Raw genomic sequence first — 13,465 nt, 5'->3', positions numbered from 1 at the left:
TGCGTAGTCGAGATACACGCCAAACGCGCGCCCAACATTTGTACACGATTGACATTTGTCACATGAGAACGGGTCGCTTCTACGATTCGCTCTTAAGTTCAACAGCTCGGCTGTGGAACGAACTGCCGGCCTCTGTGTTTCCTCCCTCCTACAACATGGGACTCTTCAAGACCCATGTTCACTCCTTCCTCTCCACAAAAAGACCCTCCATACAGCATCCCCAAAGATGACATAGGCCCTGAGGGAAATTATTTTCTTCAGGGCCTCCTGTAATATAAAAAAAAAACAAAAAAAAAATATTCGGCAAAAAATACCAAAAAAATACAAAACGTAATGTTGGTCTTTTCATCACTAGAGTACACAATCTATAGTATTTCTTTTTAGGCTCGCATAAGCCTGGTCTTTCCCGAGGTTCATTCCTCTCACCCCTAATATATTATTCCAATTTTCGTCGAAACCACGGTAAAAAAAGAAATCCAATATTTTGCAGACAAAAGGTGTAAAAATGTGTAATTATAAAAAAAAGTCCTCCTTAGGTCCATGTAAAATTTTAACTTCTCAACATTGAGACATAACCCACGAAAAACTGTTCTTTAAAAAGGGGAGTTCATTGAACGTTTAAAACCTTTAGAATAATATTTTTTTGTGTTCCCGATAAATTTTGTTGTGTGTAAGACTAAAGAATTCTAATAAGTAAATTTTTAAACAAATCTTTTTAATAATTTACAAAAGAAAGGCGAAAAACTTATTAAACTCGAATCTGAAACAGCAAAAGCAAAAAAATTCGGTTGCATCTCGAAATTGGACCCAGGAACTCAGCCTTTCCGGGGCTTTGCTTTACCACTGAGCTAATTCGACCCTATCCCATTCAGTCATTTTAAATTATATCATACTTCCAAAGTGAACTACCAACATTATCTTCACTTTCTTAATGCATATTTTATTGACTGTTATCTTTATGTATGATTGCAAGAGTCTTCCCAAACCAAATTAGTTTGATTTTTCTGTTTCAAATTTTCGTTTGAGAGTCGCTAATATAGCCTTCAATGATTTAATATTACTCATTTATTCCAAAAATAAAATAAAATTATTATCGATCGGATTGTTTCTGGCAACATTTCCTCGCTTCTTTTAACTGTCAACTGTCAAATTTGGTTGAAGTGCGGTTGTGTTGTATCAGGTTGTATTGTATACAATACACTTTCGTCGAAAACAAGATATAATACTATATTGTAATCAATAGTATTACTATTTGAGAATATCCTCTGGTGAAAAGTGTTTATCATAATGTGATACGAAGACACTTAACTACACGTATACTTCTATATGAAATGTTAAAATTAAATATCTAAACGCCGCAGTAAAAAATGTGGGGTCGAAGCAATTGGTGCGAAAGAGTAATTTTATTTTCACTCGGAACCGTTTTGTTTCTGTTGCTTTCAAATGTATTCATACAGTCGACAATATACAATGTCTGGCTGTTTATATACACGGTTTCTGTGATAGTTTTATCCATATGGGTGACATGTCGCGATATTCAATTTCTGCTGGAGCAAAACACGCCTTTGAAGACAGAACTGCAATTTGATATATCATCTAAGCATTCAAAAATCAATATTGTGTCGTCTGTGATTCATATTTTCAAAAAGATTCTGACTGGGAAAGATGTTCGACAGAGTAAAATTGAAATTGAGCAAAGGAAGAAAGCCATTAACATGTCTTCTTGTTCGGATATTAGTACCATTGCCAGTGTTATTGAGAGGAAGTTTGTTTGGGCATGGTACTCTCAATACGTGTCTAAAGAAATTGCTTTTCCTTTCGCTTGCAAAGAACTACTTGATCAAATGGTAACAAAAATATTTCAGGTACTAAATTACAAGTTCCATGACAACGGTCTCAAAGAACAATGTTGGATGTTAAAATTAGTAATATTTGCGCTAGTAATAGTTTCGTTTCTACATTTTAATTATAAATACAACATTGTGTTGATATTTTGCATAAAACACATTTATTGTAGTGGAAAAATATATTCTGGTATTGGTATCATTGAAACAGCTTTTATGCAAAGTCAATTTTCTAATCCAACATAGTTTGTTGCGACCTTCACTAAATTATGTATTGTCCTATGAATGTCTTTTCACTGTTATTGTTTTGGTAAAGTTGTCAAATTCCGCCTCATGCAAAGGCTCTTTAAAAAAACAACACTTGATTTCAACTTAAATTTTCAACGGAGACAACTATTTTAGCCGAACGAGATGTAAACACGCACAGTGGTGATAAAGTTGTTGAAATCCGCCTCACGCTTAATACGCATAAACATTATAAATAGCACTTGGTTTCATTTTAATTACTACAAGAAACAACAATTAGTTTTTCAATTTTTTCTCAAAGTTAAATTTGAAGGTTAGGAAATATGCATACATTATTAAAATAACCCAAACTAACACCTATTTTGTGCATGTTTTCGTAAATCCCCGACTTAAATAGTTGTCTCATTTAGATATTTAAATTGAAATCAAGTGTTGTTTTTTTTAAAGTTTTTTGCATGAGGTGGAATTCGACAACTTTACCATTTTTAGGTTGTTTGTTTGGATTATTTTAATAATTTAACTAAATTTTTCTAACTTTCAATCTTATTGCCAAATTGCCATTTATTCCAACCAACCCAACCTGGGACTTTAACAATCCCAATAAATATACTGTTCCTAAAATATCTTTTGCAAACATGCAGTAGCTTGAAATTAAATGAAGAAAAGTTGTATATCTCTTCTCTTGTCTATTATACTAAAGTAAAGTCGCTTTCCGCATCCCTCTGTTTGTGAGCTTAGTTCTTTTTATTTACTTATTCATGCCATGATGGCTTTTACATGTATACAATGTTTAAGGTAAACTGATCAGGATTACAATAATGAGTGTATCTTACATAGCACAACAGGCCGAGTACAGACAATATAAGCAGGTACAATACTAGTTGTCGTGGAGAGTTGTAAATAATATTGGTTCAATAAATAATAAGGTACTTAACCCTTAACTTTGGACGTGAAATAAAAATCACACTCCCATGGACGTCGGGTCACACGGACCCCTTCATAAAATTCTTCTAATTTTCATACCTGGACCAATCTGACTTTAGCAAGGAGTTTATACGTATAAATTATTTATAAATAAAAGATCGAGTAATAAAAATAATCAACTTTTATTCATATTTTAATAATTATCTCTAAATTTAACAAATTTAGTCAGTTTTCAGTCTTAATTGACTTGAGATCATATTAAGGCTCCTTAATTATAGTAGGTATTACATACATCAAAACTAATCATTTTTCCTAGCTAATTAAGAAAACAGTAATAAAACCTCATAAAAAAACCCCTCCTAATAGAAATAAAATAAACTTCTGACAAGGATCAAACTTATGTAAAATTACTGGCATTCAGAACATAGAGGCTTGGAACACTGAAGACAAACTGGCTGTGTACAAGCATGACTTTACGCCTGGAATTTTCTTTTGTTGGTTGGGCATCACGTTTCACAGCTGATCTCGGCTCACTACTGTCTGCCATTTTGTTTTCAAAATCTAGAACAAATTAAAAAAGATTATAATGTTAAAATGTAAGAGAATTATAGTAGGTGGGTCACATAGGCCCGAGTATATTTGTATGAAAATTATTGTCAGCGGGTCTCACAGACCCTGATAAATTTTAAATGATTATTACTAACGTGATAAGTGCCAGCCGACGCGACTTTCTCCCTCCTTGGTCCAAACACAACTAAAACTGAAGCTACTGAGACGTGCGGGGAAGGTGTTTATTCCGAGAAATTGAAGAAGGGGCTGGGCCTCTGAGACCCGGCGTCCACAGTTAAAGGTTAAGGTACTATGAAAGTAGTAGCGGAACAATATTTAACCGCTTAATGCTTTTAAACGAGTCACACTCGCGAGCTAAATGCGTTCCAATTTCTGGTAGGCCAAGTGACGCTCGCCGGTTTCGACTTGCAGCATTATATTTTTAGCTAACAGGAGTAACGCTTGTGAAAGTTAGCGATGTATTTTACGTTTAAACATTTAAAAAAACCTGATTTTAAAAAAAATACTTTTTATTAAAAAACTCTAGCATGTGGTTAGTAACAAAATTGAAATTGAAATTCAAAATTAAAAAAAAAAATATATTTCAAAAAAATACAAAGTACAAAGGGTATAGCTAGAGATGGCAAAATTTAGCATTAATTTTCAGATTTTTTAGCATTAACAATTGGAAATTTCGCGTTTTATAGCATTTTGAGGCATAATTTAGCGTTTTGTAGCAAAATAGAAAAAAATGTATTTCCTGAATGTTTTTAGCGCATATTTTAAGTATTTTTTGTAAAATATATGTTTAACCTTCATTTGCGAGTATTTCCATGTGAAAGATTATAAATAATTAATTTTAATATTAAATTAATAAGGAAGGAAACTCTAAGTACGGGTCGAACACAAACACAACAAATGCAGATTGCGATTAACATCAATAGGCGTAATTTATTTCGCACAATTTGTGTAATGTCAAAAAGCAATTTTAGCCTACAGTATAAAAATATTAAATACTTACACGTAAAATAGTAACAAAATTATAAAAAAATCTTAGGAAAGGCTTCCAAAAATGAAATAAAGTAGGCATAATACTTTTCCCTGCTCATTCACATGAAACTACCTACCTTATGCATTTTTCTCAATTCTTCTTTAGTTGTACTGGACAAAATATTACTGTATCAGCTTCTCCAATTTGTATGGTTCTTTGACTTCTGAAATACGCTATATTCTCGGAAAGCGTTTACGCACACAGTCGGTGGAGCGCGAGCTGAAGTTAGAGATGATTTTTAATCACTTATTTCCACTGATAAATATAGATTTTTTGAAATTCTCACATATTATTTTAATACCCGGTATTTTCGGGAAATTCGCGCCTATTTCGCTAAATAGAATAATTTAGCTGATATACGGCCAAAATCACGTTTTTCGCGTTAATTTGCTAAATAGAAATCACTGGAAACACTTTTAAATGCCTTGAAACGCAAAGAAAACTTATAAATGCCCTATTTTCGAACCATAAATATTTTTTCGTGTTTTTAGTTAAAACGAAATTTTGCCATCTCTAGGTAATAGCTTATAGGTTACAAATACACATTATATTACATAACCCAAAAATTACATGTTAACAAATGTATGTAAATAAAAATTTAAAAAACTGAGGTATTTAATTTATGTAAGGTATTCATTTAAGGTGTAGTGACATTTGTTTAAAAGAAATGTTTTTAATGATGATTTAAATTTAAGTATGTCGGTTATTTGTTTGATGCTACGTGAAAGGTTGTTATGTACTTTAATGGCCATGTAGTGTGGTCCTTTTTGAAATATAGTTTTGTTTGCCTTTGGGATTAATAAGTTTTCTGTGAACCTTGTAGCTTGTTTATGTGTTGAGTTTTTTTGTGGAAACTTTTCTGGAGATGATCGAACTAACAGACATAACTCCATTATATATATACAGGGTGTATCGGCACGTACCCGACAAACTTTAACCAGCTATTCCTTAGCACATTTGGAGTAAAAAATGTTATGGGCACTTTGCTGTCCGGTAACATTTTTTTTCTTTTAAAAACAAAAAATAAATAAAATTTCCACACTCCGTTACTGCCCCAGTAAAGGGGTAAAGTACTTGGCAACGCCGCGCTACTGTCATCTCTTTCACACGTATTCTGTCTCAAGTCCCGTGTGGGCTTTTATAAGCAAGTGTGTCGAAAACCATCTTCGCTCTTTCCTACACACTAAATAATAATAGTTAAAAATGAGACGAATGATGCCATACCATTGTTATTGTAAAAGCGCGCCAATACGTAAGTATACAACGAAACTCGAATAAGAATTGCCAGGTGGGTTTTTTAATCGCTTTAATCTGACTTCAAACAATAATTAAACACGTAAAAATTATTTAATATTATATTACAGTACAGTACTTTGAACCTTCGCAATAAATTTATTTGATTTTAAGTTTAGTTTGTAGAACTCCATTTCAATTTAGAGATTTTTTTAAATTTTTAACAGTCTTATTATTAAATTTATAAAAACAGTGTGTTTATAAACAAGTTCTGCTAGTTGTAATTATTATTACGCGTGACAGCTGTTTCACCTTCTGACGGCATTATCAAACTGTGGTGAAGCCACTTACAGACGACGTAAGTGATAACTTTCTATTTTTATTATCCTGGCTTTATTGATTTCCGAGTAAATTGTCGTAAATTATTATTTGCTAATTCCTATTATTGCATTGTTTAAAATTTCACTTAATGTCGTTGGTATTTCCAACTGATGACTCAGGGGTTTATTTCCCTGAATAATTAAGTATTTTGGGGTCTAATTATCATGCATTTCATAACATCCGATATATCTACACAATTTTTATGTTGAATTGGGGAAAGTTTTATGGCTAAGGGAAGGAGTGGAAGGTGAGGAAGTACCTGGATATTCAGATCTGGTCACCAAATACGGCTAGTCATTTCAAGCAACGTTTAAATTCTGAACCTGGATATTCAGATCTGGTCACCAAATACGGCTAGTTATTTCAAGCATTGTTTAAATTCTGAACCTGGATATTCAGATCTGGTCACCAAATACGGCTAGTTATTTAAAGCATTGTTTAAATTCTAAACCTGGATATTCAGATCTGGTCACCAAATACGGCTAGTTATTTCAAGCATTGTTTAAATTCTAAACCTGGATATTCAGATCTAGTCACCAAATACGGCTAGTTATTTCAAGCATTGCTTAAATTCTAAACCTGGATATTCAGATTTGGTCACCAAATACGGCTAGTTATTTCAAGCAACTTTTAAATTCTGAATTAATTAATCAATTACGAAAAAGCGTGGGGTTAAGAATATTTTTTTAAATTATAGTTGTAATTTATTGTCGATTTTTTAAAAAATTTGCGATATTTTAAATAAAATTTAATAATTATTATGTAAATAAATTAGCAATCTGGCAGCATTCATTTGCAGGTGGTCAGTCCAATGCAGTCATGACGTTTGTGTGAGTGCTTTCCTTTGTGTGAGTGTGTTGCGCAGCAGTTTTATATGAACCGTTTTTTGATTCATCGGGATTGTGTTTAAAACTATACATTCTTTGTACCTTCAAATTAGTGGAAATAAACTTAAGTGTGTCAAGCTGCTCGTTATATTCCGGTAATTCTGGAAGGCTTTTAACATAAGCAATAATATTCATAAATCACATTCCGCGAAGTTGTAAATAACTAAATTTATTAAAAAATATACGTTGTAGGATAGCCTAGCAAGTAACATTTTGACAGGGCACTTACGGTGATTTAAAAAACAACGGCGCTGTTCAAATAATCTAATTATTATTATTGATAAGTACATAAGTGAGGAAAATTGTTTTTAAAAGTTCTCAGAATTATTGGACTTCGATTATAAATTTGGGAAATCTACTAATTAGTTTTTTAGTTTCAAAATTAGACTATTTAATACGTGAAACGCGTAAGAGGTGAAACCAGAGCATTCCAGAGGTGAAACAATTTAGATACAAAAATAAAACTGATGTGTACAATACAAGAAGACAATCAGTGATTCGCATACGAAAAATGTGAATAATCATTATTGTTAAATAAAATATTTATTTTCTGGTACTGGATTATGTAATACGGGCTTCGTTCGCAGCGACACGCGAGTTAAGTTGCGATGTTGCTTTCAAATTTTGACAAAGGATAAAACAGTGGTGACATGTGGTGAAAATATGTTTAATTAATTTTTTATTAAAAAAAAACGTTACCGGACAGCAAAGTGCACATAACATTTTTTACTCCAAATGTGCTAAGGAATAGCTGGTTAAAGTTTGTCGGGTTAGTGCCGATACACCCTGTATATGTCCAACACTGCGAGAAGTTTGAGATTTTTAAAAATTGGTCTACATGAATCCCGGAATATATTTATTTTACTAACAAGAACAATGTTGATCTTAGTAAAATAAATATGAAATGTTTGTTGTTAAGCATGTTAGTATTTACCAAACCTTTATAATGCCAGATTGGTTATTATACAGAACATAGCTTAACATTTGTATAAGAATAAACAAGAATGATTTGTTGTAAAACAAATTTGTAATCAACATTGACCTAACACCGGACATGATGTTAAAAATATATAAAACATATGTGCGACCTCTCCTGGAATATGCTTTCCAAATATGGAGTCCTTACTTCGCAAAGGATATAAATCTGTTAGAGAGAGTACAGAGACGTTTCACTAAAATACCAAGAGCTCTGAAAGATCTACGATACGAAGATAGACTCAAGGAACTAAGATTACCAACCTTACAAGAAAGAAGAGAAAGGGGTGACTTGATCGAGACTTTCAAAATTTTATCTGGACATTACAGTTGCCCTAGCATCCAAGAAATCTTCACTACTAATAAAAATATAAATCTCCGTGGACACTCAAAAAAAATTACCAAAACGCCTTTTGCATCTAATCCTAGAAAACACTTCCTTGCAAATAGAGTAGTGGATGCTTGGAACAAACTCCCACAACATGTCATCGATGCAACAAATATAAATCAATTCAAAGCTCTATTGGATTCACATTTGGAGAGAAGAAAGGACTTAGTTCAAACTTAAAACAACTCAATTACTGGCAAACTTGTTGTGAAATCAGATATGAGCGCATCAGCAGAATGCTGCCTGCTCATTACATAATAATAACAAACATTTGTTACGCTTGATTGGGTGTTATATGGAACATAGAAAAATTAATATAAAGATAAAGTGTGCACGTAAGAAAAAAGACATTTTGTGGATCAGTTACAAATACATATCTATCCTAGACAAAATATTGGTTTGACATACAACGGTTATCTAGTAATTTATTTATTTATTTATTTATTTATTGTAAGAAACAAACAGCATTTTTTTTACAGGATTAGTTATACAAGAGGTTACATATGAGGTAAGCCAAAATAGTTTCTTATGCTAATGTTGGTTAATGTGATATAATACAAGATTGTAATTGGTTATAACCATTAACTGAAAATGAAAATGAAATTAACAAAAAAAATAAAAATCATTTAAATATATTAGAAGGAAGAAGGAATAGGAAAGGGCAAGAGGCAGAGGGAGATGGGATGGGGACAGGAGACGCTCATGTTGTACCTTTTCTATAACTGTACATTGATTTAATTAATATTTGTGGTCGTGCGCTTGACTTCGTTTCGGTATTTCACAAGAGTATTATTAAGAATATCGATATTATTAAATTGCGTGTTATATTGCGCGCATATACGGGGGATTGGAGAATTTTTTCTAAGGTTGGTTCTGCACGCGGGCAAATGAAAAAAATGGTTTTGTCTGGTTGGCCTTGTAGGTATGTGAATTCTTAAATAATTTACGAGTTCAGGAGAGTCCAGGCCGTTATTCAGAATTTTGTATAAAAATATTTGATCAGATATTAATCTACGTGTTTGAAGTGGAGTAAAGTTGTGAAATTTTAAGGATTCGGTGTTATTTGCAAAGAGTAAATTAAATTTATAATTTATGTGTTTAAAAAATTTGTTTTGCACACTTTCGATTCTGTCAATATGGCATTGGTAGAACGGTGCCCAAATTAGTGTGCAGTATTCTAAGTGGGGGCGGATATACGTGGTGTAAAGGGAATACATGGTTTTAATATTGCGAAAAGGTTTAGATATACGAATTATAAATCCCAAAATTTTATTGGCTTTGTTGATTACTTCGTTAATGTGTTTGATAAAATTTAGTTTTACATCCAGTACTACCCCAAGGTCACGGATTGATTCTATTTCATTGATATGTGTATCATGAAAGTTATAATTAAAATAAATTTTATTTTTGTTGCGCGTAAAAGATAATTTGTTGCACTTAGAAATGTTTATGATTAATTTGTTTAATTTACAGTATGCAAAAAGACGATTTAGGTCTTCTTGAAGTTTTATGCAGTCATTGATAGATTTGATTACTAAGTATATTTTTTTGTCATCTGCATATGCAAGGTAGTTAGCATATAAAAAACATTTATAAATATCAAATATATATACATTAAACAGTAATGGTCCCAGATGGGAACCCTGCGGTACGCCAGAGGGCACAGTTAAGAAACTAGACTTAGTTCCCTCAACTGATACGCACTGTAGTCTTTTCTGCAGATATGAAGTTAGCCATCTAAGTAAGTCGCCATGGATTCCTAATTGGTGTAATTTTTTAATGAGGATTTAATTTATCGAAAGCTTTCGAATAATCTGTGTAGATAACATCTACTTGGTGTCCATTATCCATATTGCTTGTTAAGTATTCAGTAAAGTTGACTAAGTTTGTTAATACTGACCTTTTTTGTAAAAAACCATGTTGTTGATTTTGTATGCTGCGGACAATAGTTATATAAATTTGATCGTACACAATACGCTCAAAGAGTTTACTAAATACTGTGAGTATTGAGATTGGGCGATAGTTTGCAATGTTACTTTTTGAACCAGTTTTATGGATGGGGATTATAATGGCTTCTTTGAATTTTGTAGGAAATATTCCTTTTTTTAAAGACATGTTAAATAAGTTAGTTAAAGGAAATGCAAGATTTTTGGCACATTTTGAGATAAAAAATGGCGAGATACCATCACTACCCGCACCCTTTGTAACATCCAATTCATTCAAGTATTTATTGACCAATGAGTTGCTTATTTGTACGTCCCCGATCGGGTTATTATTATTAACGCAGGTAGAATTATCTATATTACTGGGATCATCCGTGCCCTCATCGCTTACGTAAGTAGATTGGAAGTGTTTACAGAACAGTTGGCACACTTGATGAGCACCGGTGCCTGACTCGTCTTTTAGGTTCATGATTTGTGGTATGCCATTTGTCCTATTTTTGTTCTTAGCGTAATTCCAGAGACTTTTATTGTTAGTTGGAATACTAGACTCAACTGAATTTATATATTGGGTGTAACAATGTTTCTGTAAGTGTTTTTGTTGTATTCGTTTGATAGAGAACTCTATGTAATCAACTGGATTATTATTTGATTTCCATTTTTTGTGTAGTCTTTGTTTCTCATTTATGATTTTGATTAGGGGAGGTGAGTACCAGTTGGGAAATTTTTTCTTTTTGATGAAACGTTTGGGGACAAACTGGTTAATGGTGTTATTTAAAATGTCATAAAAAGTATAAATTGCTTCGTCAACGTCAGCATTATCGTGAGTAAAAGACCAGTCTGTTTTAGACAGGTGTTGGTTTATTAAATCATAATCAGCTTTATCATACCGACAAATTTCTTTTGGTGGAGCATTGATAGTTGGAAGTGTGTCTAATTGTAGTATGATTTTGAGCGATGGATGGTGTAAATCCTCTTTGACAAGAGGGTAGTATGCTTGAGATACAAGGCATTCCTCATTACAGATAACTAAATCTAGTATACGTTTATTGGCATTTTTGATGGAATTGTATTGGTTCAGTTCAGAGTAATGGATTGTGTCAGTAAGTAAGGAAGTAATTGAATTTAAATTTTCAGGTGTTAAGTGTGAATTATTATCTTGTGGTTTCCATGTTATGGTGGGCATATTAAAGTCTCCAATTACGAAAATAATATCATCTGGGTTTTGATCTTTGACGTTAGCAAGCAAACAAAGGAATGAACTGAGAGCATTTTCATATCCATGTCCCTGTGGTAAGTATATACAAGAAACATGAATGGTACGTTTTGAAGTATAGTTAGACGGGGGAATAGTTACCCAAATGCATTCAGCATTACAGACCAAGTCTTCGCGAGGGTATGCGTTAAGATTGTTATGAGTTATGATCATGACTCCACCGCCTCGACGAGAATCTGATTGGGTATTAATGCTATTAATTGTAAAGTTATTTGTCCTATCCCGTCTAAAAATACTGTAAAATTCAGTTGGTGCCAGTTCCGGATCTAAAATAGAATCAATAAGCCAAGACTCAGATATACCGAAAATGAAGCAATCGTCATTCAAAAGAATATTATTGTGAAAAATCTCAGTTTTAGTACGTAGTCCTCTACAGTTTTGGTATATAATATTTAACATTTTAATTTAGTTGAGTAATAGTTGGGTACAATTTGGTTATAATATATGAGTATAACTGAAGAGTAGTGTATTATGAATGACATGTACGATATTAAATTGATAGAATAATGTACAAAAGTGAGCATCAAGTACAGGAGGAAGGGGGATAGCGAGGGGATAATCAATTACATATGTCGTGAGAGTGAGCGATGATATGTCGTGGATTTGATCAGTGCAATTGGTTGGCTAATTTTCGAAATAATTATTAACAGACTTTGGAACATTATAGAGAGCAGTCTGTCTTGTATTACACGTGGGTACACACAAAGTAATAAGGTTCGTTAAATCCATGGCTTCCGATCCGCCATTCGCTATTTTGAAAAGACAAACTAAATCAGTCATTGCGCGCTTTGATAATAAGTCGGTCAAGTTTAGTAAGTCCATTAAAAAGATGTAATTAAGATCTTCGACTGGAATTGCTAATTTATAATTAATAAATCAATTGCTAATTTATAATTAATAAATCTTAGAAATTTATGCTGCACTCTCTCGATTTTTAGTTGGTGAATCTTATACAATGGAGCCCAGATTGTCGAATTATACTCTAGATTGCTTCTCACCAACCCAGTGAATAGTAATTTAAATGAATTAATTAATTTTAAATTTTTCACTGTCTGCAAAATTAACCCCAAACATTTCAAGGCCTTCTTCTAAACTATGCTATGGATTTTGATAGGGTTTTCACTGTCATTTAGAGAATTTCTTCCGGAAGGTATATACAATATTATACATGCATATTATACTCAAACTCCATCGGCTCGGAGGGCTTTGAAGCAGAGAATGGACGGTTATCTCGAGAGTATTTCCTCCTGGGGTAAAAATAATCTCGTCGAATTTAATGTTTCAAAGACCCAATCCTGTCTGATTACGTCTAAAAGGGATCCAAATGATAATCTAGTCTCCTTCAACGGAAGCAATCTTCCGAACAGGCCTTCCATTGATATGCTTGGTGTAACTATAAGTGACCAGCTCAGGTACGGGGGCTCCATCGAAGCCAGAGTAAAGCTGGCCTCTCAGAAGTTGGGCGTACTGTACAGGGCCCGCAGATACTTTAATAGTACACAACTGCTGACCCTGTACAAATCGCAAGTGCGCCCTACTGTCGAATTTGGCAGCCATCTCTGGTCCGGAGCCCCTAAATACCTGAAAAAAACCCTTGACTCTGTGCAAAAACGGACTGCAATCTTTAGAGCACAGGCGTCGGGTAGGTATGCTGTCCTTGTTCTTTCGGTATTACAATGGAAGATGCTCTGAGGAACTAGCGTCATTGATCCCTTCGGCACCGGTGCGTAGTCGGGATACACGCCAAACGCGCGCCCAACATTTGTACTCG

The 13,465-nt window shown here is 33.3% G+C and overlaps 1 protein-coding gene across 1 annotated transcript in view; it reads left to right on the top strand.

Annotated features, from left to right (window-relative positions):
• The first annotated feature begins 1,152 nt into the window (after positions 1 to 1,152).
• Positions 1,153 to 13,465, top strand: part of LOC149413564 (uncharacterized) — a 39,716-nt gene continuing 27,403 nt past the window's right edge. The window contains exon 1 of the mRNA XM_089644391.1: positions 1,153 to 1,865. Within this exon, the coding sequence (XP_089500517.1) occupies positions 1,368 to 1,865 (498 nt within the window). The 5' untranslated portion in view covers positions 1,153 to 1,367. The remainder of the gene's footprint in view (positions 1,866 to 13,465) is intronic.

This window comes from Hesperophylax consimilis, chromosome 21, assembly GCF_061612785.1.
Source record: "Hesperophylax consimilis isolate HC1 chromosome 21, BYU_Hcon_1.0, whole genome shotgun sequence".
In the NCBI taxonomy this organism is placed as follows: domain Eukaryota; kingdom Metazoa; phylum Arthropoda; class Insecta; order Trichoptera; family Limnephilidae; genus Hesperophylax; species Hesperophylax consimilis.
This window is presented reverse-complemented; position numbering and strand designations above follow the sequence as displayed.